Source organism: Geotrypetes seraphini, chromosome 8, assembly GCF_902459505.1.
Source record: "Geotrypetes seraphini chromosome 8, aGeoSer1.1, whole genome shotgun sequence".
Taxonomy (NCBI): domain Eukaryota; kingdom Metazoa; phylum Chordata; class Amphibia; order Gymnophiona; family Dermophiidae; genus Geotrypetes; species Geotrypetes seraphini.
The window spans coordinates 102,587,035-102,612,905 of record NC_047091.1 but is presented as its reverse complement, the minus strand read 5'-3'; the positions used below and the strand labels follow the sequence as shown (position 1 = coordinate 102,612,905).

General features: G+C 46.5%; 1 protein-coding gene across 7 annotated transcripts in view; it reads right to left on the bottom strand.

Annotated features, from left to right (window-relative positions):
- REX1BD (required for excision 1-B domain containing) overlaps positions 1 to 25,828 on the bottom strand; it is a 44,279-nt gene extending 18,451 nt beyond the window's left edge. The window contains exons 1-2 of one of the 7 annotated variants that reach the window (XM_033957030.1): positions 25,745 to 25,828; positions 9,309 to 9,391 (exon numbers count right to left, since the gene is read on the bottom strand). In XM_033957030.1, the coding sequence (XP_033812921.1) occupies positions 9,309 to 9,384 (76 nt within the window). In that variant the 5' untranslated portion in view covers positions 9,385 to 9,391; positions 25,745 to 25,828. Of the gene's footprint in view, positions 1 to 5,158; positions 5,264 to 9,308; positions 9,392 to 24,383; positions 24,484 to 24,680; positions 24,820 to 25,209; positions 25,291 to 25,744 lie in introns of those variants that run through there. The other 6 variants (XM_033957034.1, XM_033957033.1, XM_033957031.1 and 3 more) reach the window with 6 other exon arrangements.
- Between the last annotated feature and the right edge of the window lie 43 nt (positions 25,829 to 25,871).

The window sequence follows — 25,871 nt, the reverse complement described above, 5'->3', positions numbered from 1 at the left end:
CCCTCTCAATCCAGAAAACACTGCAGAAATAAAAATAATCAATGACAAATTAGAAAAAATTAAAAACTGGCTAAAAAATAACAAACTGGCTCTAAACACTCAAAAAACAAAATCCATGCTTTTCACTTGGAAAAGAGATATATTCCAAAAAATACCATTCACACTTGACAATATTCCTATAGAACCGGTACCTAAGCTAAAAATCCTAGGTGTAACAATTGACGTAGATCTATCTTATCATGACCATATCAGTGTAATAGTCAAATCATGCTTCTACAGACTACGGCTTTTACGTTCAATCTCTACATTCTTGGATACTAGATCTCTCAATATTTTAGTTCACTCTCTTATTATTTCCAAACTGGACTACTGCAATTCTCTTCTAATTAATATAACTCAAAAAGAAAATAGACGCCTCCAAATTATCCAAAATACAGCAATCAAACTAATTCATAACGCAAAGAAATTTGACCATGTCATCCCCTTATTAATTAAATCACACTGGCTTCCTATAGCCCATCGAATTACGTTTAAAATTTTATTTCTGGTTTACAAAACTTTAACCTTCAGTGAACCTCAATATATTGCAAAAATGATTGTTCCACACAAAACTTCTCGTTCTCTTAGATCCTCTTCATCACAATTGCTCTCAGTCCCTTCATTAAAAGTCATAGGCACTAGGCGAAATGATATATTTTCTGTAAAAGCCCCTACATTGTGGAACTCCCTTCCAAATTTCATTAAAAATGAAACTGACCTTGTTGCGTTTAAGAAAATTTTAAAAACTTACCTATTTCAAGACGCGTTTGACATATGAAATATCACCTTTTAAGGTCCAATATTCTTCCCATCTCATCCTAACCCATTATTACCCGATGTGTTTTCCCTTTGATGTCAATTTCTAACAAAGAACAACATTGTAACTTTTCCCCTTTCCTCCCACCCCCTCCTGTTCGTCTAATTTTGTCTGTCTTATGAGTGACTACTGTAAACTAAATGTATTACCACATTCTGATGGTTTTTAACACTGTACATCGCTTAGATATTATTATAAGCGATTCATCAAATAAAGGTCAAACTTGAAACTTGAAACTTGATCCTGGCGGGGACGGGTGGGATTTCTGTCCCCGTGCAACTCTCTAGTCCCTACAGGCAGTACCTGCTAGCACAAAGAGATGATCAGACAGGCAAAACTCATGTTATCTCCAGATAACACAGTAAAACTCTGCAAACACCCAGAAATCTCAGGATCTGGTCATTCTTCTTGAACCCAGAGGGTGTGAAGGCAGGCAACTGGACTTCCTGGTTGCTGTGAAAAGATGAGACTACCTTAGGCAAGAAAGAAGGTATTGTACGCAGTACTACTCCCGACTCCGAAATTCTGAGAAAGGGTTCTCTAAATGATAACGCCTGCAGTTCAGACACACGTCAAGCCAAAGAGATTGTCAATAAAAACATCGTTTTAACTGTGAAATCCATCAATGAGGCCTGATCGCTGGACCGATGGTCCCAAGTACTGGCAAAAACAACTGGAGATACAAAAATTACTTCAACCTGGCCCCCTGGGGGTTCTCAGCCTGCTATTGGGCAAAAACTTTGGTTTATGATCCTGCACGCTGACCATGAGATCATCCAGAACTTTCTCAAAAAGCAAATGCCCTTTAAATGGCAGTTTGCTCAACATTGCCTTGGAGGATGAGTCTTCTACCCACTGCCTGATCCACAACATCCTGCGGGCAGAAAGTATATGTAGAAACCTTGTTCAATACTCTGAAAAGATCATCTGTTACATAGACCCACACCAGACATTAGAAATTGGTGATCTTGTCCGTCAGCTGCCTCCAGATCGTGGCACAATTTGGAGTGGCAAGCAAGTGCAATGTATGATGTTGCTGCCACTGCCTTTAACCCCAAGGCCACAGCTTCAAACTGTCTCTTGAAAATAAAATCCAGCTTGCGATCCTGGGTATCTTTCAATACTACTCCGCCTTCACTGGGGAGAGAGGTACCATAGCACCACTTATACACCTGTTCTTTGGCATGGTCCTCTTCACTCAGAAATCTCAACAAGTTCCAACTGAACCTACCCTCAGCAAAAAACCTCAAGTACAAACACATATTTAACATGATGTTCACATATCTTGGCACAAAAACATGGAACGGCCTCCCTCCAACCATCAGACATGAACTAAACTACCTCATGTTTCATATGAAACTAAAGAGAATTCCTAACCCTCTGTAGAAATGTATTCCTTTATTTATTGCAATGTATCGTCTTAAAACATTCATATTTTCAAATTGTAAGTCGCCATCTCTCTATAGAATTGTATCCTATTTTACTTATTGCAATGTACTATTTTGGCTAATTATAATCTCAAAATATAAGTCGCCTTGAATCCATTTGGACATAGCGTAACTCAGAAATGCCAGATTAGATTAGGTATGCTTGGTAACTTGTGCCAAAAGAGAATCCACCTTTGGTGGAGTAAATAGCAGGTTAAAAGCTGTATCTACTGGATAAAGTTTCACCATACCCTTGACCACCTGAAAGGGCCCTTCCGGGTGTTTCCAATGGTCTGTTAACATTTTAGTATGTCCTGATGAGAGGGAAAGCATATGGTCTGTGCCTTAATGCTGTTCATGTGCAAGCACTGAGTAGCTGAGGCTTGCAGAGTCTCTATCTTTATTTCTAATTTCTGGAGTCTCTATCTTTATCTTAATTTCTGGAGAGACTCCATAATTATCTACAAAAGCACTGAGGGCTTAAACAGCCTGCACACCATTGGGTCTTCTCCGAGATTCAGGGCCTCCAACTGATCAGGATCTGGCCCCCCAGCCATGATGCAGAATCACCTGCTAGAGGACCCAGACTGGGAGCATAAAGGCATATTTACTGAAATCTTCCTCATCTGACTGGATCATCTCTTGTGCATGGTTCTATTGGGGTGGACTTGCATTCTTAGGGGGAGATACTCCCGGCACCAGCATCACCACAACTCCCGAGGGTTCCATGTGGCCTCTGTTAATCAAATATGCTTCATACATCATATTAATGAATTCTGGACTGAGCCCACCAAAACTCTATTAAACTGCCATATAGGTGGCACCTACAGCCATAGAGGCTATTGGGGTGGTAGACAGGTGAGTATAGTAAGTTTTAGGGGAGTTTTGGAGGGTTCACCTTATATTATAAGGGGGTTATGGTGATATGTACATCTGGCATCCTTTATGTGAAGTTCACAGCAGTGCCCCTTAAGGTAACCCACTGCTCTGCTGACATGTCTTCGTAGCCAGTGGAGTATAAACGGTGGCCCTGCCTATACCCAAACGACTTGGCTTTGGACATTTTGAACTTGGACGTTTTTCTTTTGAAAATGGCTGAAAAAGTTGGAAGTCCTAAGGGCCAACACGTTTAAAAAAAAAAAAAATAAAAAGACATCTAGTGGTTTCGAAAATAGACGTTTTCACCTCCCAAATTTTGGATGCATTTCTCAAGATGTCCAAATTAGACATAGACATGCTATCAAAAATGGCCCTCTAAATTACTCATGTTCCTTCTTTTCCTCTAAGGCAAGAGTGTCAAAGTCCCTCCTCGAGGGCCGCAATCCAGTCAGGTTTTCAGGATTCCCCCAATGAATATGCATAAGATCTATTTGAATGCACTGCTTTCAATGGGGAAATCCTGAAAACCCGACTGGATTGCAGCCCTCGAGGAGGGACTTTGACACCTGTGCTCTAAGGGATAGGCACGTGGGATCTCTTAGAGAGAGGAAGAGATAATGGTTACTGCGGATGGGCAGACTGGATGGGTCATTTGGCCTTTAACTGTCATCATGTTTCAAGTTATTTCTCATGCATCTTAGCACAAACCCCATACCATTTTTGTCACCTTCCTCTGAACTGCTGCAAGTCCTGATCTTTCTCTACCAAGCCAAAGGTGTAGAACAGCTGGGAGTAAAAGAAGAGCCCTCATCACTGCCAGCAAAGATCTCACGCAGAAATGTAATATAAAATAGTGGTGATGTTGATATTTGTGCTTAAGGTCTGTATTCTTTTTTTTTTATTCTTTTTTATAGGCTTCAGCCATTTCCACAAGAATACACTTGTTCAAGTTATACAGAAAGAAATAGCTATAAAAAAATTACATTAAGAGGAAATAAAAACTTTCATTAGACCTCTATTAAGGGGGGATAGACCAAAGAAAAGGTGAAGAGAATTACAGTAGACTTTCAGTAGACTGCCAGAAATTGATTTTATTTTCATTTTTATTTAAAGTATTACAGTATTTATTTGATTTCTTATTTTTTTTGCTGGTTGCTTGAGTTCCAGTTAACAAAGAGTCTACTGTAAATTAAAGAGGAAAAGAAACGAAGAACTAAAAGGCCTAACAGCGTGTCCCATTTTAACCTAAATACCCTCCATTGAAGCTAAGTAGTCCCAGAGACCATTTTCTTCATATCCAAGAAGGCTCTAAGTTGTTCTGGGAAAAAAAATAAATATTTCATTCCAAGACATTTAACCATACATTTACATGGATACATTAATAAGAAAGAAGTCCCAAGCTCAAAGCTTCAGATTTCATTGTCATAAAAGCTTTCTTCTTTCTTGAGCTTGTCTTGTAAAATCTGGACACATCCAAATCTTTTTTCCATAAAATAATACTTGAGAATTACAAAAGTAAAATCTCTAAATACAGTGTTCATATCTTGTTCGAAGATAAATGACACAAGTAATGAAGCTCTTTCAGACACCTCAGACAGAGACTTTTTAAGTAAATCTGTAACATTCATTGCCTCTTCTTCATTAGGAATCATATCATCAGTCTCTGGATTCATTCCCAAATCTTTCTTTGTGGAAATATAATAAATTTGGTTCACTGGCGGAATATTATCAGAGAAAAATATCAAAACCTCTATAAGGTATTTTTTGAAGACTTCCATGGGAGTTATAGCTAGAGACTTTGAAAAAGATGCAAATTCAGCCTACGATTATAGTTCTCAAGTTGTTCAATTTTCCCGTTTAGCGCTATTTTGTCTTTAGCAATACCAGATGTTAAATCTTGAAGAGTTTTAATTTTATCTTTAACAGAGTTAAATTCAGACACAAATTCATCTTTAGTTTTTTCTAATACTTTCCCCCAAATATCCACAGTACTTACAAGAGCTGTAACTTCTTGGGAAGATTTGGAGACTGTAGAGTCCAGTTTCAAGAGAACTTCCCAAATCAGTGGCGTACCTAGGGTATGTGGCACCCAGGGCCCATCATTTTTTGACACCCCCCCCATCTATATGAAAAATATGATTTTTAGTAACAATCCACATATCGCACAACAAGAGTGTACCTAGGAAAAGGCAGCATCTTAAACACTGCAGTGAGTACTAGAACACCAACACATACATTGTAAAACTAAACAAAACAGATCCCGCACAGTCAATTGATCCTGTAGTCCAGGGGTGTCAAAGTCCCTCCTCGAGGGTCGGAATCCAGTCAGGTTTTCTGGATTTCCCCAATGAATATGCATTGAAAGCAGTGCATGCAAATAGATCTCATGCAGATTCATTGGGGAAATCCTGAAAACCCGACTGGATTCCGGCCCTCGAGGACCGACTTTGACACCTGTGCTGTAGTCAATGCCAACTGAAAACTATGTTCTTTTCATACACATAAAACAGAGATACACCCTCGCCCAATATGGAATAATCACAAACTAAAAATAGAAATATGTAGACAAAAGTTAAACTGAACCGCCAAGAAACCAGACCCTGGAAACAATGCAACACCACAAAAACAGTAACACATGTCCTCTAATACAGTGCAAAATATAAAGACAGTAGATGTAAATTTGAAAAAACTGATACATAACAATCACCACTTTACAAATTAACAAATAAAAATAAAACAAATGAGAAATAAAAAAAATACCATTTTATTGGACTAATCCCCGTAAGCTCGGTCCCCATCCCCGCAAACCACCTGATTCCATCCACACAAGCCTTGAATTGTTTATATTAAAGTATAAAAAGAAACAATATTCTGTACAATTGTCAATTTATAAATCAGCGTCTTCTCCCCACTCTCTCTTCCCCATTTCCCTTCAGCGTCCTCAGCCCACTCTCTCTCCACTTTCCTTCAGCGCACGCACATAAAAACAAGCAAGTAATTTTATATCATTTTCATTCTATTCATTCATAGAAATTAAAGTCTAAATAATGCCAGTCACATAACAAAACATGATTTTACAAAAATAATTCCCTGCATAGTCAAGCCTGCAAGGATTACTAGATGTCTTTCAGCAGCTCCCCTCCCTCCCTCCCCCTTACCTTTGTGGCCAAGTCAAAATGATCTACCAACAATAAAATTTTAAAAACACAAAGCACGCTGTACGCAGAGAAAATGTTTCAAAGAGGTCAAGGCAGATGACTTTATGCAATGTCACCTCAGTAACAACTATACAAAAATAGACAAATATTTCCCCTCCCTTTTTACTAAACCGTGATAGCGGTTTTTAGCACAGGGAGCAGCACTGAATGCCCCACGCTACTCTCGACGCTCATAGGCTCCCTGCGCTAAAAAACGCTATTGCGGTTTAGTAAAAGGGGGCCATAGTGCAAAATATAGACAGCATATATAAATTCTCAAAACGGACGCATTTTGATCACTAAATTAAAAATAAAATCATTTTTCCTACCTTTGGTAATTTCATCAGTCTCTGGTTGCACTTTATTCTTCTGACTGTGCATCCAATATTTCTTCCCTTCTTTCAGCCTCCTGTATGCTTCCTCTCCTCCAGACCTCATTCCCTTCCAAAACTTTTTCTTTGTTTCACCCTGCCCCCTTCTTTCTTTTTCTCTCTCTCCATACCCCCTTTCTTTCTGTATGTCTGTTTTTTTCTCTCTCTCTCTCCGTGCCCCATTTCTTTCTTTGTTTCACCCTGCCCCCTTCTTTCTTTCTCTCTCCATGCCCTCTTTCATTCTGTATGTCTGTCTTTCTCTCTCTCTCCGTGTCCCATTTTTCTTTGTTTCTCCCTGCCCCCTTTCTTTCTTTCTGGCTCCCTGTCCCCCCCTTTCTTTCTTTCTTTCTCCCTGCCCTCCCCTTTACCACCACCATTGGGAAAATGCTGCCACTGCCACCATCGGGAACAGGCCGGCGCCGAGTTCGCCCTGCTTCTCTTTCCCGCGGGGCCGACCAACTTTCGCCACCTGACGTCAATTCTAACGTCGGAGAGGACGTTCTGGGCCAGCCAATCGCTGCCTGGCTGGCCCAGAACATCCTCTCCGATGTTAGAATTGACGCGGGTGGTGAGAGTTGGTCGGCCCCACAGGGAAAAGCAGAGAGAACTTGGCGCCGGCCTGTTCCTGATGGCGGCGGTGGCACTCAAGTGGCTAAAGAGACGCAGTTTGCCGGCCTAGGGAGAACACTGGAGGGTGGCCAGCTGTGCACCCCCTTGGGGCATAAACCCGGGGTGGACCGCCCCCACCCCCACCCCACCCCACCTTGGTATGCCACTGTCTGTATCTCACTCCATCCCTATGACCAAGTCTCCTTTCTTCTATTCCCCATGTACACAACCATCTCTTTCCCTCCCTTCCTCTCTCCCAAGTCCATGCCTTCTATGTCCAAAAACACATTCCCTCCCCCACCTCAGCATCTCTTTCCCTCCCTTCCTCTCTCCCAAGTCCATGCCTTCTGTGTCCAAAAACGCATTCCCTCCCCCATCTCAGCATCTCTTTCCTTCCCTTCCTCTCTCCCAAGTTCATGCCTTCTGTGTCCAAAAACCCATTCCATCCCCCACCTCAGCATCTCTTTCCCTCCCTTCATCTCTCCCAAGTTCATGCCTTGTGTCCAAAACGCACTCCCTCCCCCCTTTTGTGTTCCGTGTTTGCCTCCCAGCCCATCTTAGCAACTTTCTCAGCAAAATGGAGCTCGAGCCGCGAGGCTTGTCTTCTATTTCCTGCCTTTTCTGCCGCGCACATATAGCCGACTGGAAGTCTTCCCCGACGTCAGCGCTGATGTCGGAGGGAAGGCTTTGCTTAAGCCCTCCCTCCAACGTCAGCGCTGACATCGGGGAAGACTTCCGATCGGCTATATGTGAGCAACAGGGCAGGTAGGAGCAGAAGACGAGCCTCGCGGCTCGAGTTATATTTAACCCCATGGGTCCCCCGTCGTCCCCGTTCAGCTCTCTCCTGTGCACCCCCTTGGGGCGTGCACCCGGGGTGGACCGCCCCCCCCCACCCCCCCTAGGTACGACACTGTCCCAAATGCTCTCTAAAGTTACCACCACAGGTTTCACCATAGGAGAACTCTGAGGTTACCCCAGCGGCTTCCTGCCATCCTCAAAATGGAGTTTCCCCAATGAGTATACTCTCATGGGTTTTTCCCTGCTGGTTCACTGTTCTAGCAAGGTGTGGTGGAAAAATAGAGGCTGTGGGGATAAGGTGACATCAGGTTCCAAATCTTCAGGCTCTCTTCCACCCAAAGATACTGCAGAGGAAAGATGCCAGACAAGAGGGGAAAGTAAAGGTACTGGGCACAGTGAGTGAGGGAGAAAAAAACAGATGCTACACAGGGTGGGGGAAGGGAGAGTAGTAATGCTGGGCATTGAGGGAGAGGGAAACAGAAATGCCGGACACAGTGAGGGAAAGAGAGAAGAGGAGATGATGGACATGGTGGAAGAAGGGAGAGAAGTAATGCTGGACATAGTGGAGGGGAGGAAAGAAAGGAGAGATTGCTAGACACTGAGGGGGAGGAAAGAGAAAATACTGGACTATGGGAAGAGGGCACATGGCTGACTGTTCACCTAACAAATTAGATACCCTACAGCCAGCTCTGAACAAACCATGTACAAGCCTAGATTTAGGACACCTTTCTACTTTGAAATTCTTGAAAATGACATGCCTCCATTAGGTACAGATCATTTTCAACAGGGTTACCCCCCAAACTACGGAGGAGACAAAAAGAGAAAAGAAATTCACAAAAGCCTGATATAGACACAAAAGAGCTCTTATCAAAGAAGTATGATCAATGTGAGTCTTTGATATCTGCACCTGAGATCAATGTGAGTCTTTGATATCTGCACCAGGAATCAAGGTGGGCAAACGCCTGATGGGTGCTATCTGTCACCTATATCCCTCAGCCTAATCGGAAGTCGTCTCTATACTAATGTAGAGACAAAGTCACCCCTTTAATGTGGTTTTTGATCACATATTTAGAATTGATTGTGCAGAAAAAGGGCACAGCCTGTGGAATCATCTATTTCCCCCCTCAGGGACCCTGATCAAGGGAGCAGAATAACAGAAGAAATTACTTACTCTTCAAATAGTCTATAGGCCTCCATTCTTTCAGCCTGTAGGGCATACAAGCGCTGTACCAGGGCCCTGAAATCATTCTCTGACTGTAAAACAAATCAAACAGAAAACATGATATTAATCAAGTTATCACATGCTTTCAGTAAATCCTGGTCTTTGTTTTGAGAGAGAGGTGTGGAGGATATAAGAACATAAGAAGTTGCCTCTGCTGAGGCAGACCAGAGATCCATCTCGCCCAGCGGTCCATTCTCGCGGCGGCCCATCAGGCCCATTGCCTGAGCAGTGGTCCCTGACTAGCTCTATAACCTATCTCTACTCTTATTCCTATAACTTACCTCTACTCCTATCCCTATAACCTACCTCTACACCTACACATATGAATGCCATCTGCCTCTGTGTTGTAAGGCACAGGCTATTTCAGTCCTGGATTTACCTCTTTGCATGTATGGACTTGTAGCTTTGATTGGCCCATTGAATTTCTCGAGAAATTCAGTATCAGAATTACAGATCCATGAATGTATTAGGATAATCATAAAACCAGGACTGGATTAGTCTGTCCATTATGACATGGAATCTGAGCAACCCTAATAGAGGGGGTTAACTCCTGCCTCTGAGCATTCTGGGAATTGTAGTCCTGATGCTATTTTTTTCCATCTGGAGGGAAGCAAAGATTTGGTAGTTCAAGGACATTTTAGGGTAATTTTATAGGTTGCCTAAAAGCCGTTTTATGAATGCTATATAGGTGCTTATTTCTAGCCTATTTTATAAAAATATGTGGTCCTTTTTTTATATAACGTCCAAATTCAAGTTTGGATGTTTTGTGGAACAAGCACATAAATCCACTACCAAACATGCCCATTTTCAAAACTGCAAAACGTCTATCTTGTTTTTTTGAAAATGCTATTTTTCAGATGTGCATCTATCTTTTGGAACCATTTTTGAAAAAATATGTCAAAAGAAAAATGCATCAAACAAGCCACTGGGATGGAGGTGGGATCAGAATTTTTAATAGACTGGCCACACAGACATCCCAGCAGAGCACTACATCCTGAATATCCTGATACATAGGAAAAGAATGGGAAGCTAACCAGATCCCCCAAAGCAGGGGGTCCACAACACGAGGAAACCTGAGGAATAAGCTCCTGCAGCTCTTCCCGATGAAAAATGCACATGACTGACACATCCTTGCCAACTGGTGTCTCCTAAAAACAACTGTCCACATTACCTGTCCCCCCCCCAAGAGGATCTTGTGGATTAAATAAAGGTCCAAGTCTTCATCAGGCGAAACAGTGAAAAAGCCATGGTAAAAAAGTGAAACTTCAATAGGGTTTTAAATCTGGGGCGAGATACTGTACTTCATTATAGACAGATGGAGGGAATTCATTCCAAGTTCAGGTGAAAGGAAAAAGAAAGCTGAGTGACAGGTAGATTTGTAGTGCACCAGTTTAGAATTGGGAAGCACTAAATCAGGGATCTCAAAGTCCCTCCTCGAGGTCCGCAATCCAGTCGGGTTTTCAGGATTTCCCAGCAGTGCAAGCACATAGATCTCATGCATATTCATTGGGGAAATCCTGAAAACCCGACTGGATTGCGGCCTCAAGGAGGGACTTTGAGACCCCTGCACTAAATGATTGAGTTGAGGGAATGTAAAAATTGAGTGGGGTTACAATGGATAGCTAAAGAAGATAAGGAGAAATTAGGTTCTTACCTGCTAATTTTCTTTCTTTTAGTCCCTCCAGACTGGCACAGAAAACGTATGGGTTTATGAAGAACTTTCTTATTTCTTTAACATCCTTCTAGACCGGCATAGAAAAAAAGATGGTTTTACGCTCCTCTGTCAGCAGGTGGAGACTGAGACATTGACTTCTGGCTGTAGTACAAGTGGGCTGTGCAGTCCCATCTACAATCAATCTGACGAATAGCCAAGCAGGAACTAACTAAGAACTTAACATGTAAACTATAAAACATCAACTTCACTCCCTGAAGGAGAATATCAACTAATTGGTTGAAGTGGACAGGGAAAACACTGTTGGATAATGATTAGAATAAGGACCTTCAACAACGCCCCCCACAGCTTGCCACCTAAGCCAGACGAACCAAACCCAGGACACCCAGTCGCCTGTAAGTAAGCCTTGTACATGGCTAAATCAAAATCAGGGGCAAATACCCTCCGCAGCAAAGAAGTACTCACTGCAGAAGCAGGAGAAGCATTCAAAACCTGTTCCTGTCTCTCTAAGACAGGAGGGAGGTCACCTGAGGCCACAGGCAAAATGGCGGAGCTTCCTGCCAAAACTGAGGAAAAGACCACAAAAAAAATCTATCAGTGGTAAGGGAAAGCACAGTTACTTACCGTAACAGGTGTTATCCAGGGACAGCAGGCATATATTCTCACATGTGGGTGACGTCATCTACGGAGCCCCAGCGCGGACAGCTTTTCAAGCAAATTTGATTGAAGTTTCAAGTTTGCTATGCTGCACCACGCATGTGCATGCCTTCTTGCCCACTAGAGGGCGCATCCCCACCTCGTAGTCCTCAGTTTCATAGCCAGCAAAGAAGCCATCCCCAGGGAGGAGGGCGGGTTGTGAGAATATATGCCTGCTGTCCCTGGATAACACCTGTAAGTAACTGTGCTTTATCCCAGGACAAGCAGGCATGATATTCTCACATGTGGGTGACCTCCAAGCCAACCAAAAAAGGGCAGGCGGGAGGATGGCAATTTAGGAAAACAGATTACGCAAAACCGACTGGCCAAACCGGCCGTCACTTCTGGAAAACGTATCCAGACAGTAGTGGGAGATGAAAGTATGAACCGAAGACCAAGTGGCAGCCTTGCAGATGACCTCCACCGGAGTAGACCTTAGGAAAGCAACAGAAGCTGCCATCGCTCGAACTTTATGTCCCGTAACCCGACCATGCAGCGCGAGACCAGCCTGAGCGTAGCAAAAAGAAATACAAGCAGCCAACCAGTTGGACAAGGTGCGCTTGGAAACCGGACGTCCCAACCGATTAGGGTCAAAGGACAAAAACAATTGAGGAACCTTCCGATGAGACATAGTGCGTTGAAGATAAAAAGCCAACGCCCTCTTACAGTCAAGCGTGTGAAGCGCCGCCTCCCCAGGATGAGAGTGGGGCTTCGGGAAGAACACCGGAAGAACAATGGACTGATTGAGGTGGAAATCAGACACAACCTTAGGTAAAAACTTTGGATGGGTGAGAAGAACCACCTTGTCATGATGGAACACAGCAAAAGGTGGGTCCGCAACCAAAGCCTGCAGCTCACTAATCCGACGAGCGGACGTGAGCGCAAGTAAAAAGATCACCTTCCAAGTGAGAAACTTAAGATGAGATTTGACAATAGGCTCAAAAGGAGGCTTCATCAGCTGAGCCAAGACCACATTAAGATCCCAAACTACCGGAGGAGGTTTCAGAGGAGGATGAATATTCACGAGACCCCTCATGAAACGAGTCACCAGAGGATGAAGAGAGAGAGACCGACCCTCGAGATGCCGATGGAAAGCAGCAATAGCACTGAGATGCACCCGAATAGAAGTCGTTTTCAGCCCAGACTTGGACAAATGCAACAAATATTCCAGAACCGAAGATACCGGAACCGAACTCGGATCCAGATGGTTCGAGGAACACCAGGATGAAAATCTGGTCCACTTCTGGGAATAACAAAGCCTAGTCGAGACCTTGCGCGAGGCTTCCAAAACTTCCCTCATAGACTGAGAAACAGGAACCGAAGTCAAGGGGAAAGGAACCAATCCGTCAGATGTAAGGACTGAAGATTGGGATGCAACAGCGAACCCTGACTCTGAGACAGCAGAGAGGGAAAAACTGGCAGAAGCAGAGGCTCCCTGACACTGAGTTGAAGAAGCAGGGAGAACCAGTGCTGCCGAGGCCAACGAGGCACAATGAGAATCATAGTGGTTCTGGCTGATTTGAGATGTACCAACGTTCTCAAGATCAGCGGAAAAGGAGGAATCTCCCTCTCCAGTCTAGAAGAAAGGCATCGGCTTCGAGACGGTCCGGGGAGTAAATCCGAGAACAATAGAGGGGCAGCTTGTGAGTCTCCGGGGAGGCAAACAAATCCACCTGAGGAGTCCCCCAGCGGTCGAAAACCTCGTGCAGAACTCGGGAGTTTAGCGACCACTCGTGCGGCTGGAGGAGACGACTGAGTTTGTCTGCCAGACAGTTCCTCTCTCCCTGAATGTAAACCGCATGTAGGAAGATGTTCTGGGAGACCGCCCATTCCCAAAGGCGCAATGCTTACCAGCACAGGGACCAAGAGCCCGTTCCCCCTTGCTTGTTTAATAATAATAATAATAATAATAATAACTTTATTCTTGTATATCGCAATACCATGGAAGTTCAATGCGGTTAACAATAGAAGAGACTGTACATTTACAGCGATGATACATATTACAGTGTTGTTACATTTACAGAGATGTTACATAAATAGCAGTAATAAAAAGGCATATACTAAAGAAGAGACTGTACGTATACAGCGATGTTACATGTTATAGCGGTGATACATTTACAGTGATGTTAAATGTGAGGCAATGAAAAGGCAGGGCAATTAGATAAAACAGAGATTGAGAAAGAGAGGCCATAGTGGCTTGGGAGGGGGGCGTAGTCAGAGGGAATGGAGGCATGTCGAGGTCAGGAGGGTGCAGGGAAGGAGGGAAAGCAGCGTTAGCGGAATTTGTCGAAGAGGTAGGTTTTTAGTGACTTCCTGAACAGGTGGTAGGGCGGGGAGTTGGAGATGAGGGTGGTAAGGCAATTGTTCCATTTGACCGCTTGGAATGCTAGGGTTCTATCAATGAATCTCTTGTAGAGGCAGCCTTTTAGGGAGGGAAAGGTGAATAGGTGGGCGTTTCGTGTGCGAGAGGGGCCTGCTATTTCAAGGTGCTCAGACAAGTAGATTGGGGAAGATCCTGTTAGAGTTTTGAAACAGAGGCAGGCGAACTTAAAGATGATCCTTGCCTCTATTGGAAGCCAATGGAGTTTGGTGTAGTAGGGGCTAACATGGTCGTATTTTTTGAGATCATAGATGAGGCGGACGGCCGCATTTTGGACTGTTCTAAGACGTTTGATGGTATTTTTATAGGATCCCAGGTAAATAATGTTGCAGTAGTCTAATATGCTTAATACCAGAGATTGAACGAGTAGACGGAAGGCTTGGTGGTCGAAGTAGCGTTTGATGGTGTGCAGTTTCCAGAGGGTACAGAAACATTTTTTCACCTGGGCACTGGTATGGTCATCGAAGGTTAGGGTGCGGTCCAGGATGACTCCAAGGATTTTTATGGTGGGTAAGATAGGGTAATCTAGCCCATTCAATCTGAGGGAAGTGTTTGTTAATTTGTGGTTGGGACTCGCTAGGAAGATTTTGGTTTTTTCAGAGTTCAATTTTAATTTGAGTTTTGAGGTCCACAGTTCTAACTTGGTGAGGATAGATGCGATGAGTTTTTCCGTTTCTAGAGTGAGTGAGGTAATGGGAACAATGATGGTGATGTCATCTGCATATATGAACGATTTTAGTTTAGAGTTTGCTAGGCTTCGTGCCAGAGGGGTCAAGTAAATATTGAATAGGGAGGGGGATAGGGGAGAGCCTTGTGGGACTCCACAAGGGTTACGCCAGTGGTGGGAGAAGGCTCCATTACTGTGGACCTGGTAGGTACGGTTGGTTAGGAAGCCTGTGAACCAATCTATTACCTGTCCGGAGATGCCGATGGAGTCAAGGCAGTTGAGCATAATGTCGTGGTCGACCAGGTCGAAGTCACTACTCAGATCGAATTGAAGTATCAGGGCGCTTTTACCCAGTGAGAACAGGTGGAGGAGGTAATTTGTCAGGGCAGCTAGGACGGTTTCGGTGCTATGATTTGGGCGGAAACCGGACTGGGAGTCATGAAGAATATTGAACTTGTCGAGGTAATTCGTAAGGTTGTTGTTGACAAGACCTTCCATGAGTTTTTGGAAGAGTGGTATGTTGGCGATGGGTCTGTAGTTGGTGATGGAAGAGATTGGCTCCTTGGGTTGTTTAGGGATAGGGGAAATGAGGATGTGGCCAAGTTCGGACGGGAAGTGTCCAGTGGACAGGCATAGAGATACCCAATTGAAGAGTTCTGCTTTGAATGATGGGGGGGCGCTTTTCATGATGGTGAGAGGACAAGTGTCTAATAGGCAGTTGGAATTGGCGTATTTAGAATAAAGTTCGAGGAATAGATTCCAGTCAGGATTTACAAAGGAGGTCCAGGACATGTCGGCTATTGAACCTTCTGTATCTGCTGCGCGTAGGTTGAGTGGGGGATCGGGGCTGTGAGCTGAAAGAGACAGTTTTAGAGTGTGGATTTTGTTCGCGAAGTAGTCGGCTAGAGTGATTGCGGAGGAAGCGAGGTCGGAGGTGGGGCATTTGTGAGAGTCTATGTCGAATAGGGAGTTAACTAGTCTAAAAAGTGCTTTGCTGTTTAGAGAAGGGGAGTTTATTAGTTGGGAGTAGTGTTTACTGCGCTTATCGATGATCTGTTTTTTGTATTCTTTGACTTTCAGTCGCCAGGTAAGTCTGTCTAAATCAGTCCCTGATTTACGCCAGATTCTTTCAAGTTTCCGGACTTCTCGTTTTATGGTCAGGAGGTCCGCGTCAAACCAGCTGTTTGAGGGGCGAAGAGTTTTCGAACGAAGTTTAAGAGGGACAGTGGTGTTAAGAACCTGGTCGCTAAATTTTTCCCAATTTAGGTGGAAGTTGGGGTCTACGTCGGAGTCAGAGATGAGAGTGTAGTGTGACCAGAAGTCTGCTGGATTAAGATGTTCTCTTGTCCAGATGAATTGCTTTGTATGGATGGGGTTAGGCTTTTTGTCAGGTTGTTTTTTGTGCCAGGCTAGTTCAAAATTGCACAGGAGGTGGTCAGACCAGGGGGTATTTGACCAGGTTTGGTCTAAGAGACTTATATTGGGAGTGGTGTTGGTATTGGAGAGAAAGGTGATGAGGTCGAGGTGGTGGACTTTGTTATGGGTTGTGGTTGGGGGGGATTGGAGAAGCCTAGTGTCGTGAGGAAGGAGAGAAGGTCTGCGACATTTGAGTTCTCTTTCTGTTCTAGGTGTAGGTTGATGTCTCCTGCTAAGAGATTGTAGGTGCCTGCTGACGAGTTCGCAAGAAGGTGCTCGTAGAAATCATCTTTTGCTTGATTCCATTTATTAGGGGGTATATAGAATAGCGTGATGATTAGGTTATCTATACAGTCTGTTTTGGAAATTTTGCAGGTGAGGATTTCTAGGTCCTTGGTTGATTTAGAGTCTAGGACATGGAAGTGAAGGTGATTATGGAGAATGATAGCGAGGCCACCTCCTCTTTTTGAGTTTCTTGAGAGAGTGATAATTTTGTAGTGTGGAGGGAGAATGTCCCCTATGATGGGGTCCTGGTCGGAAATGAGCCATGTTTCGGTTAGGAGGACAATGTCTAAGCGAGTTTCTTCCAGCCAGTCTTTGATGAGCTGGGCCTTATTTCTAGCTGAGCAGATGTTCTGGTAGGCACAGGAAGAATGGATTGTTGTGGGGGGCAGGAGGGTATCGTACGTTGCAGATATTTTAGAGATCGTTTTCTTTTAGGAGTTGGTCTAGGAGGGTGGCGGGTGATATTGATCACAGGAATTGGGAAAGGACCTGCTTCTGTGCAATCGTGTATAAGTCGATGAGGGCGGAGGAATTTGTCAGGACCGGGGATTCTAGTCCAAGTGGTGTAGGTTGAAATAGGTTCGAATGCTAGAACATTTGTAATCCAGCCTCTTGTGCTAAGCAAATAGAGGAGGAGAAAGGCGGGGAGATTATGAGTGATGCTGGTCATGTTGGAAATGTTGGCCTGGTCGGGAGGGGGGAGAAAGATTCAGAGGGGGGGGGCAATCTGAGAGGCTAGTGTGAAGGGGAGGCCAAAACTGGGTTCGTAAGGGGGAGATTGAGGGGTGTTGGGGAAAGAGGAGGGCTAGGGGAGAGGCTTAGAGAGGGGTAGCTAGGTAGAAGCAGCAGGCCTGGGAAGTGGAAGAAAGAAGAGAATAAAGGGTAAAGTGGGTAGGCTAAGGGCGGATACAAACACAGGGTATGTAAGCTAGAGTGCATAGGGAAGGCTTATGAATGAATACAAATTCAGGGCATGTAAGCTGGAGAGATTGTGGAAAAGGTAAGTCTATGAGCAGAGGGAAATGTAGACTAAATTCAGAAGGAAATGTTGAGGTCCTGGCTTTGGTTTTGAAGTAGCAAAACTCGTCCCCTGCTGGTTCGGGGGAAGGGCGGAGCGTAGGTCTGTGAACCAAAGTTCAAAATGAGGTTAGAAGCATTTAAGATGAGATGGACTATGAGCAGATCTGTACTAAGTGAGAACGATGTGTAGGTATAAGAGACTATGAACAGGTCATAAGATGGAATTAAAGGTAAAAGTGTGTAACAGGTATGAAATAGGAGTCGTGGGTAGATACAAAGAGTAAATCTGTGAACTTGAGAGAAGATGATCAGATCAGGGAGGCCGCAAGTGAGAGTCAAGGAATATAGTACGTGGCCCTCGGGAATTAGTGACACTGAGTTAGGTGTCGGTCTTTGGCGGCTGAGCCCTTAAGAGGGCTGGGAAGGCAGGCCAGGTGCCGAAGTGGCTGCTGGGGGCGGGGCAAACCGCCGAACGCGATGCTCCTCCGGTGCAGTGAAGGGGGACGACTCGATCTCCCTTCCCCTTCACTGTGCTGGGGCAAGAAAAGGCCCGGTCTGCAAAGCCCTTAAGAGGGCTGGGAAGGCAGGCCAGGTGCCGAAGTGGCTGCTGGGGGCGGGGCAAACCGCCGAACGCGATGCTCCTCCGGTGCAGTGAAGGGGGACGACTCGATCTCCCTTCCCCTTCACTGTGCTGGGGCAAGAAAAGGCCCGGTCACCTGGTTGTCCGTCTGCACGAGGACTACCTGATCGTGCAGCAGGTGGCAGAACGCTCGAGCAGCCAGAAAAATGGCACGAAGCTCCAAAACATTGATGTGACAACGCCGGTCCTCTGCCGACCATAGACCTTGAGTCCGCAGACCGTTGAGATGAGCCCCCCACCCGTACTCCGAGGAGTCCATGGTCAGGACCTTGCGATGCGGAGGAACGAGAAAGAGCAAACCCCCGGAAAGATTGGAAGAGTTGGTCCACCAACAGAGCGAGCATCTCAAGGAAGGAGTCACTGTTACAGGGGAGGAGACTGGGTCCCGATCCTGATGCCACTGGGAGGCCAAGGTCCACTGAGGAAGCCTCAGGTGCAAACGGGCGAACGGAGTGACATGGACCGTCGACGCCATGTGGCCGAGCAGAACCATCAGGCGCTGCGCCGAAACTAAGGGCAGCAGCGAAACCTGGCGACTCAATCGAAGCAGGGCCTCCAACCGTGGCGGGGGGAGGAACGAACGGAGGCGAACCGTGTCCAGCACGGCCCCGATAAACTGAAGGGATTGAGCCGGGCACAACTGAGACTTGGGGAAGTTCACTTCGAACCCCTGACGTTGAAGGAAGATGATAGTCTGTCGGGTCGCTGAAATAACCCCTTCCTTGGAGGATGCCTTGATCAGCCAATCGTCCAGGTAGGGAAAGACCTGCAGCCCCCGAGATCTCAGGGCTGCCGCGACCACCACCATACACTTAGTGAAGACTCGAGGGGACGAAGCCAGCCCAAAGGGGAGGACCCGATATTGGAGGTGCAACTCCCCCACCTGGAACCTGAGGAACTTGCGGAAGGTGGGATGCACCAGAACATGAGTATATGCTTCCTTCAGGTCCAGGGAGCACATCCAGTCCCCCAATTCTAACAGAGGGTACAGGACTGGAAGGGATAACATACAGAACTTCTCCTGGACAAGGAACTTGTTGAGCCTCCGGAGGTCCAGAATGTATGTATGTCCCCTGTCTTCTTCGGGACCAAAAAGTAACGGGAGTAAAACCCTCGTCCTCTTTGGTTCGGGGGCACCGGCTCCACCGCCCGAAGGCTCAACAAGGACCTGGCTTCCGAAAGGAGAAGAGGAAGCTGGGCTCGACAGCAAAGAGAAGCCCCCGACGGATGTTCCGGCGGCGTGGCTGAGAAGTTTAGCGAGTAACCCTCGGAGATGATCCGGAGCACCCAAGCGTCCGACGTGATCCTGGCCCAGGCCCGATGGGAAGGGGGTCCGTCGACAGTGCGGAGGGGGCCCGCCCCCTTCCGCTCATCACGTCAAAAAGACGGAGCCGGTTTAGACGCCCCTTGCGCCTGAGGTTTCGGTTGGGACGCTCTGCCCTGCTGAGGGGGACGCCGGGGCGGAGGCCTCGAGAAAGCCGGCGTCGACTTCTGCGGGTATCGCCGCGGCGGAGGTCTAAACGGCTTCTGCGGCGGTACCCAGGGTTTAGGACGGACCAAGGAGGCGATGGAGCGCTCATGTTCGGACAGGCGTTTGGTCGCCGCCTCCAAGGACTCATCGAACAATTCTGAGCCAACACATGGAAGATTGGCCAGACGTTCTTGCAAGTTCGGGTCCATATCAAGGGTACGGAGCCATGCGAGACGGCGCATCGCTACCGCAAAGGCGGAGACTCGGGAGAACAACTCAAACACGTCGTAAACTGCGTGAAAGAGGTACAGACGCAGCTGTGACAAATTGGCCATAAAGGTACCAAAATCCCCCTTATGGGAATCCGGCATGACCCCATAATAACGGGGCAACGCCTTCACCATCTGCCGTAAATAGGACAAAAATGTGAAAGCATAATTAAGGACCCTGGCAGCCATCATGGAATTGGAGTAGAGGCAACGACCAAACTTGTCCAGAGTCCGTCCCTCCCGTCCGGGGGGGACCGCAGCAGAGACCCGAGAAGGCTGGGACTTCTTCAACGCCGACTCCATCAGCAACGACTGGTGTGACAGCTGCGCTTTTTCGAAGCCTTTGCAAGGGACTGTACGGTACTTTGACTCCATCTTTGAGGGAACCGCCGTAACCGTGAGAGGGGAGTCCAAGTTTCTCAGGAAGGTCTGATGGAGAGCTTTGTTGAGAGGCAGACGAGGAGTCTCCCTTGGGGGAGAAGGCAAATCCTGCTCCTCCAAAAATTCCTTCGTATATTGAGAACCTGACACAAGATCAAGGTCCAAAGCCCTCCCCATATCAAGCACAAATCTCGAAAAGGAGGAGGGCTTCGAAGGCGGAGAGGGAGATCGAGAAGCCCGCGCCGCCAAAAAACAAGGGGAAGCCTCACGGGAGTAACGAGGCTCCTTACCCGTGCCAGACCCCGAACCCCAAGAAGCCGCACCCAGCGACCTCAACGGGGTCGGGGACCGCCCATGCCTCGAGGAACCCCTGCGGGAAGTCCCCGGGATATGAGGCACCGAGGCATGCCCCTTCCGTCTCGGCGAGGAGGCCCTCGATAACTCTACCTCGGAGGAACGGAAAAGCCTCGGATTATCGAGGCGGAGCTCCAAGACACGCAGGGTCTCAGCCCCGGTCGGCAAGGAGCGACCACGTCGTCGAGGAGAGCCCCGAAGACGTTTGGGCTTCCTCAGCCGACGATTCGCCCAAGGCCGACCCGAGGGCGAGGAGCCCCGGGAGGACCTCGACGAGGAAGAAGAGGAAGAGATCCTCCGAACCCTTCGCACCTTGTTCCGAGGCCGCATGCTCCGCTCAGGCTGGTCAAACGAGGTCGAGGGCAAGGTCAGGGTTGAGGCCGAAGCCACCCCGGGGGCCGAAGTCGAGGGTACCGAGACCGAGGCTGCCGAAGCCGGGGCAGATGAGGCCGAAGCCGGCTGTAGGTGCGCGAGGGCACCGGACAGCTCCGAGGCAATGAATGCACGGAGTAAGTCCTGAAAAACGGGAACCCCCATCATAGCCGGTAGATCCGGGGCCGGCGGGTTCTCCCTCGAGGGCGACCTCGGTCTCGAGTATTCCCGCGGGGCACCCGACTTCGACGCTTGGGGCGGGGCCGAGGACGACCCACCCGCCCCCGTCGATGAGCCCGAGGATGGCTTCTTCAAGGCTGGAACAGAAGAAGGAAGTGAGGACTTACCCACCGTCGACTTCGGGGTCGAGGACGCAGGCTTCGACGAAGCGGGCTGTCGCGGCGAGGTCGAGGGAGTCGAGGCCGAGGTCAAGGCCGGGGCCGAAGCCGAGGCCGACGTCGAGGCCTTCCCCGCCGCGGGGTCCACAGCAAAGAGCTCCGCCATTCGAGCGCGACGGCAGCGGAGAGCTCTCGGCTGAAAAGTAGAGCACCGAGTGCAGGAGTCGGTCGGGTGCTCAGGACCCAGACAAAACAAGCACCACCGGTGGGGATCGGTGATCGAAAGCAACCGATCGCACCGGGTGCACTTTTTAAAGCCCGTCAAGGGATGGGACATGAACTCAAAAAATGGCTGGGAACGAATGAGGTCCCGCGGCCGCAGCTCCCGGGAGCCCCCGGAGCCGAACGAAAAGACTTTTTTTTTTTTTTTTTTCGACGATAACTTAACACACGAACAAATAAAAAAACAAATCACGCACAGCGACCGAGAAAAAAACACTCAGCCGCGGTGTCAGAAGGCAAAAAGTAGAGAGCACAAATTCCACAGGGCTTCTGGCTCCGCGGAAAAAACTGAACTGAGGACCACAAGGTGGGGATGCGCCCTCTAGTGGGCAAGAAGGCATGCACATGCGTGGTGCAGCATAGCAAACTTGAAACTTCAATCAAGTTTGCTTGAAAAGCTGTCCGTGCTGGGGCTCCGTAGATGACGACACCCACATGCGAGAATATCATGCCTGCTTTTCCTGGGATAAACCTTATTTCCCTGACCGGTGGTGGTTGGGGAAATCCCTGTGTGGGAGGTAGGGGAAGCCTGGGCTTCCCCACTGGCAGCAGTCGACGAACGGTGCACCAACAAAGGGGAACCCTGCTCGCTAGTACCCGAAGCCAATGAGGATGCCTCCTTGCAGTGGCCAGAGCACTTGGTGCACACGTCAGCCGCATTCACCACTCGTTGGGTACACAATTAGCACTTTTTCCCTTTAAAAGTGTTCATTGTGAACCACTACAAAAAGAAAACCAAAACTGCCGGTTACCAATTAAGTTCAATTAAAGCTAATTAAAAGCTTCCTTTCAGACCGGCACTGCCTCAGAATGGTTTTTTCTTTTGTTTTTACAAGTACAACTTTATGAGCAAACCCCAAAGGCTCTCAAATCTATATGCCTTACCTGAATTGTGGCAAGGCTTACAGTTGAGGCACCTCTAAACACAAAATTTGGGGAAGTGGGGGAAAATGGGGGGAGGGCTCGACCAGTCGAGTGTGGCACCCCCGAGATTGGAAAGACCCCCGAAAGGGTCCCCCAAGCTCTATCCAGCACCCACAAACATGGATAAAAAAGGCCACTAATCAAATCCAACAGACCCTAACTTAACCAAAGGAAAGACTGTACAGCAGGGGTGTCCAATGTCGGTCCTCGAGGGCCGCAGTCCAGTCGGGTTTTCAGGATTTCCCCAATGAATATACATGAGGTCTATTTGCATGCACTGCTTTCATTGTATGCTAATAGATCTCATGCATATTCATTGGGGAAATCCTGAAAACCCGACTGGATTGCGGCCCTCGAGGACCGACATTGGACACCCCTGCTGTACAGGCTTACCACCTCCACCTGCTGGAGACTGAGAACAGACTGATTGTAGATGGGACTACACAACCTACTTGTACTACAGCCAAAAGTCAATGTCTCAGTCTCCATCTGCTTGCAGAATAGCGTAAACTCATCTTTTTTCTGTGCCGGTTCAGAAGGATGCTAAAGAAATAAGGAAGTTCTTCTAGATCAGGGGTAGGGAACTCCAGTCCTCGAGAGCCATATTCCAGTCGGGTTTTCAGGATTTCCCCAATGAATATGCATGAGATCTAATTGCATGCACTGCTTTCAATGCATATTCATTGGGGAAATCCTGAAAACCCGACTGGAATACGGCTCTCAAGGACCGGAGTTCCCTACGATTGTTCTAGATAATAAGATGTATGCGTTAAAATAAGCATTTTAAACCAGATTGGATAATGTAGTGGAAACCAATGAAGGTGCATGAGAAGTGGAGAAATGTGATCAAACTTCTTAGCATATTATTATTTTGAATAAGGTGTTTATGATTATATTGTATGTATATTGTTTTGAGTTCTGAACATTAAAAAGCAAACTACTCGACAAAAATCACATCACGTTTCATACCACAAAAAGAAACCTAAGGGGTACTTTACTGAGCTGCATTAGGCAGTAGTACACATCTAGGCCTGAATTCTCTAACTGGCACCACTTTTTTTAGGCACTGGAAGGCACCCAAGCTCTGTAAAAAAAATGTCATTTAAACTATGTTTTAACTGAGTTTCAAGATGCCTATTGGCGCCTAAAAAAATTGACACTGGAATTGTGCCTCCATAGGCGCTTTAGGCTGCCTAACACCACTATAGACATGGCTAATGCCAGAAGTGGCATTAGGCAGCCTAAAGCACCTATGTAGGCACAATTCATGACAAAGATAGGAACCAGAAATGTAGGCCTGGAAAACCCTGCACCTATCATTCCCGGAGGTGCGATTCTCTAAATGGCGCTGTTGTGTAATTGACACACAATCGGCAGCTGCCGATATCAGCGCCATCTAGAGAATTCAGGCCTAACTGGCTAGTGCAAGGATAACAGGAAGCCCTTACAGCCTAGAAAATAAATGGAAGTAATACTCATGTGGTAATTTTAAATGGCTGCACGCTAATGGTAACATTAACACTTGGCCATTAATGGAATAGAAAATTGGGATTTTTATGACCACGGAAAAAATGGTCTTTGTGTACATGAATGACCGGAGTTAGGGTGTGCTAAAGCCACCTTTTACTGCTGCTTTGTAAAAGGACCCTAAATTCTTCTGCCCCGATGAAAAAGTCAACATCCATATCTTGTGTTTATGATCATTAAAAAGAAAAATACTTTCTCCATTATGTAGTAGTATATTGAAACGTTATAAATCAATTTATCTGAGCTGTCTGTGTTTAATAGGGGACATCGCCTCAAAGACACTGCAATCTGTCTGAGCGCTGAAAGAGACTGCATAGGTTCTGCCAGTACCTGCTGGACGTGCTACGGGATCATATGGAGGGGTTAAGAGCCCAAGCAAACACAACAGTAACAAAGTAAATGACGATACAAAAAAGACCCCCACGGTCCATCCAGTCTGTCAACACACAAGAGACCTAAATGGCTGTTAGATGAGAAGCATAAAGCAAAATCTGAGACAGCACAGTAGGAAGGTACAACTGGATCAACCACATTGTGCTTTTTCTATCACCATCTTCCAATTTACTGAGCTCAAACGCCCAAACCCCAAAGCACAACCCCCTTAACTGCAACGGGGAAAGTGCTCACCATGGTAAGGAACAAGGGAATCCTCTCTAAATGGGACAGAACAAACCCAGAGTTCGGACTCTTTGGCTTCCTTTGACTTTTGCACCGACCAAAGAAAAGCATTCCTTTCCCCTGCACTCGAGCTTACCAAGGGTGCCACCTACAGCACTGAACGAAAAATTTTAAGTATAATGCAGTATATAAAAAATGACAATACATGTAGCAAAAATCAGAATTTATCTATCGTTAATAATTAAATTATGGGGCATATATTTCCAACTGTTAAAAAATATTAATTCCGTTTATAGCATTAATACATTACTCACTCACCTGGCTAACAGATCTTAGTAGTCCCTCCCACTGTTCTGTGTCTACTTAGGGCCCCTTTTACAAAGCTGCAGCAGCATTCCTACTGCAACTTTGTAAAAAGGGCCCTTTAGTGTTCCCACTCTCATCCTACTTCCCTTCTTGCTTCTTTATATTAACAGAGCCGCCAAGTTACCCAGTTCCAGAAAAGAGACTTTTTGGCCAGTCCTGGTTTTAAACTTACGCCCAAAGCAGTATGGTATTTGTAGTCCCTGATTCTATCCATTGACATCACTGGTGCAGGTCCCATAATACAACATGATGAGGTTGGCAGAAATCTAGGACTGGCCTGATACAAAGACAATATCAGGCAGTGTTAGTCATATCTTTAAATCTGAAGGACAGTTTGCATAGGGGACATCGCCTCAAAGACACTGCAATCTGTCTGAGCGCTGAAAGAGACTGCATAGGTTCTGCCAGTACCTGCTGGACGTGCTACGGGATCATATGGAGGGGTTAAGAGCCCAAGCAAACACAACAGTAACAAAGTAAATGACGACACAAAAAGACCCCCACGGTCCATCCAGTCTGCCAACACACAAGAGACCTAAATGGCTGTTAGATGAGAAGCATAAAGCAAAATCTGAGACAGCACAGTAGGAAGGTACAACTGGATCAACCACATTGTGCTTTTTCTATCACCATCTTCCAATTTACTGAGCTCAAACGCCCAAACCCCAAAGCACAACCCCCTTAACTGCAGCGGGGAAAGTGCTCACCATGGTAAGGAACAAGGGAATCCTCTCTAAATGGGACAGAACAAACCCAGAGCTCGGACTCTTTGGCTTCCTTTGACTTTTGCACCGACCAAAGAAAAGCGTTCCTTTCCCCTTCACTCGAGCTTAC